The 2,313-nt window shown below is 51.3% G+C and overlaps 1 protein-coding gene across 1 annotated transcript; it reads right to left on the reverse strand.

The window, feature by feature from the left end:
* Positions 1-222: 222 nt before the first annotated feature.
* Positions 223-1,875, reverse strand: LOC126991014 (oplophorus-luciferin 2-monooxygenase non-catalytic subunit-like). The gene is made up of 3 exons (XM_050849703.1): positions 1,112-1,875; positions 754-870; positions 223-397 (listed from the first exon to the last, which is right to left on the reverse strand). The coding sequence occupies exons 1-3, from the start codon at positions 1,761-1,763 to the stop codon at positions 246-248; spliced, it is 921 nt and encodes a 306-aa protein (XP_050705660.1). The 5' UTR covers positions 1,764-1,875; the 3' UTR covers positions 223-245.
* Positions 1,876-2,313: the final 438 nt, after the last annotated feature.

Below are 2,313 nucleotides of genomic sequence, written 5' to 3' on the forward strand. Positions count from 1 at the left end.
CCCTATTGCTGTGACTGGTGGAGTGAACGCTTATACCCACGCAGGCTAAGGAACGATGGATGGTTTTCGATGGCCACAGACGGAAACGTTTGCCGAGGAGTGTGTGGGCACCTCAGCAGGAACAGTAATCCCTCACACAGCTTTATTTGAACAATATATATTACGGAAACTCCTGAAGATCAAAGCCAAAGAGAATGAAAGAGGACAAGGAAATACTTCACGGACACGTTTAAGTGTATTAGAAACTATGGGACAGGGCAGTGCTGTTGGAACCACGTAACGGGAAGGTCCGTCATCAGGTTCCCCCCGCTACACGTGGTCAGACTGTTGAAGACCCTCATGGCTGACGAGTCTAGAAGCAGCCAATACACGTCACAGCCACACACCAGCGGGTTGTCTGTGGGAGGGAAAGGACACTTGTTTCAACCTTACCGGCCACCTCCTTCGCTGCTGTACTGCTCCACTACGTGATGCAACAGTACTGCTACTTTATACCGCTACAGCTGCTGCTGCTGCTACTGACAATGATTATACAAAGAATACAATTAAGAAGAGGAAGAAGAAGACTACTACTACTACTACTACTACTACTACTACTGCTGCTGCTGATAATAAAAATAAAAAATAAAAATAAATAATAATAATAATAATAATAATAATAATAATAATAATAATAATAATAATAATAATAATAATAACGGTAATAACAATAAAAATCATAATGATAATGATAATAATATTTCAACAACTCACGTCTCATGTCGATGGCGTCGTAAAGGGTGAGCCGAGACACGAGTCCTTCCCAATTCTCCTGCGTCAACTGCTGGATCTGGTTGTTGGTGAAGGAGATGATCCCGTTGTCGCTCAGTCCTGCAAGAAGGGGGATGTAAGGGACCTAGACTGTGCTGGAGGAAGGGCTGAGATGTTGCCAGTAGAGAGGGAGGGAAAAAGAGAGTTAAGAAACACTACATGACCTTAATCCGGACCATTGTGTCAGAATTGGTTTGGGGGAAACGTCTTCCTTCAGTGACCCGTGACCCTGCACAGCAGCTGCCTGTCGAGGTCATGGCCCGGCACAGCCGAGAGGTGCACGGCCTGGCGCCACACTCACCCGTTACGGAAAGCGGGTGGATCTGGGAGAGGGAGTTCCCGTCTAAGTACACGGCGGTGAGCGGCTGAGACAGCGTGTTGATGAAGTCCTCGATGAGGGTCCCCGTGATGCCGTTGTTCTGCAGGTACAGCGTCCTCAGGTTACTGAGCTTGTAGAACACGTTGGGAGGCGTCGTGTCGCCCAGAGCCATGTTGTTGAGGCGCAGCACCTGCAGCTGAAGAGAGCCTTTGAAGACCGTCTCGGTGAGAGTGATGCCCGTGTTGCCGGATAAGTCCAGGGTGGTGAGAGCTTCCGTCACGATGTCCGGCATGACCCCCGAAATTTGGTTGTTCGCCAAGTCGAGCTCTATCAGCTCCACGTACAGGTCCAGCGTCTCGAAGGGGAACTCTCTGATCTTGTTTCCTCTCATGTTAAGGCGCACCAGCGTGTTGTGGGAGTTGACTATCGCCTCTTCCTCCACCGTCTCGATCAACGTGTTGGTGATGTCAATCTTCTCGAAGCTCACTGGACCGAACACTCCAGCAGGCAGATCGTTCAGGGTACTGACAGGGGTTAAGGGATCGATGATGAGTCGCTCAAAGTCATTGAAGGCGAACGGCGTCTGGAATATTTCTGTCAGCCTTGTACTGCTGTCGACGTTGGAGCAGTCCATGGTTATTTCATAACTTGCGGAAGCGGTGCATATGCAGGGATAAATATCACCGTCGTCCGGGCACGGCCACTCCGCCGCCCAGAGAGGCGTGGCCCAGACCACCAGGGACAGGAGTGACCGGAGCAGCGACATGGTGGAGGAGGCGAAGCTTTGACCGGGCCACTCCCACCGCCAGCCTTTATAAAGCCCCGTTATCTTATCGCGACAGACTGCCAAGGCCGGCAACGCACCGCACAGGACTTTTACACACACACACACACACACACACACACACACACACACACACACACACACACACACACACACACACACACACAGAGCAAACTAACATTGGGAAATGGTTTTCAAAAATTAAGGCCTTGTGTGGCCTCAACAACAGCGCCCCCTCCATCCCGGGCGTATCTCACCTCCCGCCACCTGAAGCAGCCGAGGCCATCAATCTCCACTTCTCGGCCATCTGTCAGTCCCTCCCCAGCCTGGACCTGACCTCACTCCCAGCTTACCTGCCCGCCCCATCACCACTCCCCACGGTTGAGGCCTATGAGGTCGC

The sequence above is a fragment of the Eriocheir sinensis genome, unplaced genomic scaffold (genome assembly GCF_024679095.1).
Source record: "Eriocheir sinensis breed Jianghai 21 unplaced genomic scaffold, ASM2467909v1 Scaffold23, whole genome shotgun sequence".
Taxonomy (NCBI): domain Eukaryota; kingdom Metazoa; phylum Arthropoda; class Malacostraca; order Decapoda; family Varunidae; genus Eriocheir; species Eriocheir sinensis.

Coding starts and splice junctions, on each gene's coding strand:
- LOC126991014 (XM_050849703.1), bottom strand. CDS start 1,763: ATGGACTGCTCCAACGTCGACAGCAGTACAAGGCTGACAGAAATATTC. Junction 871..1,111: donor CCACCCGCTTTCCGTAACGG/GTGAGTGTGGCG, acceptor CCCTTCTTGCAG/GACTGAGCGACAACGGGATC. Junction 398..753: donor CGACGCCATCGACATGAGAC/GTGAGTTGTTGA, acceptor TCCCTCCCACAG/ACAACCCGCTGGTGTGTGGC.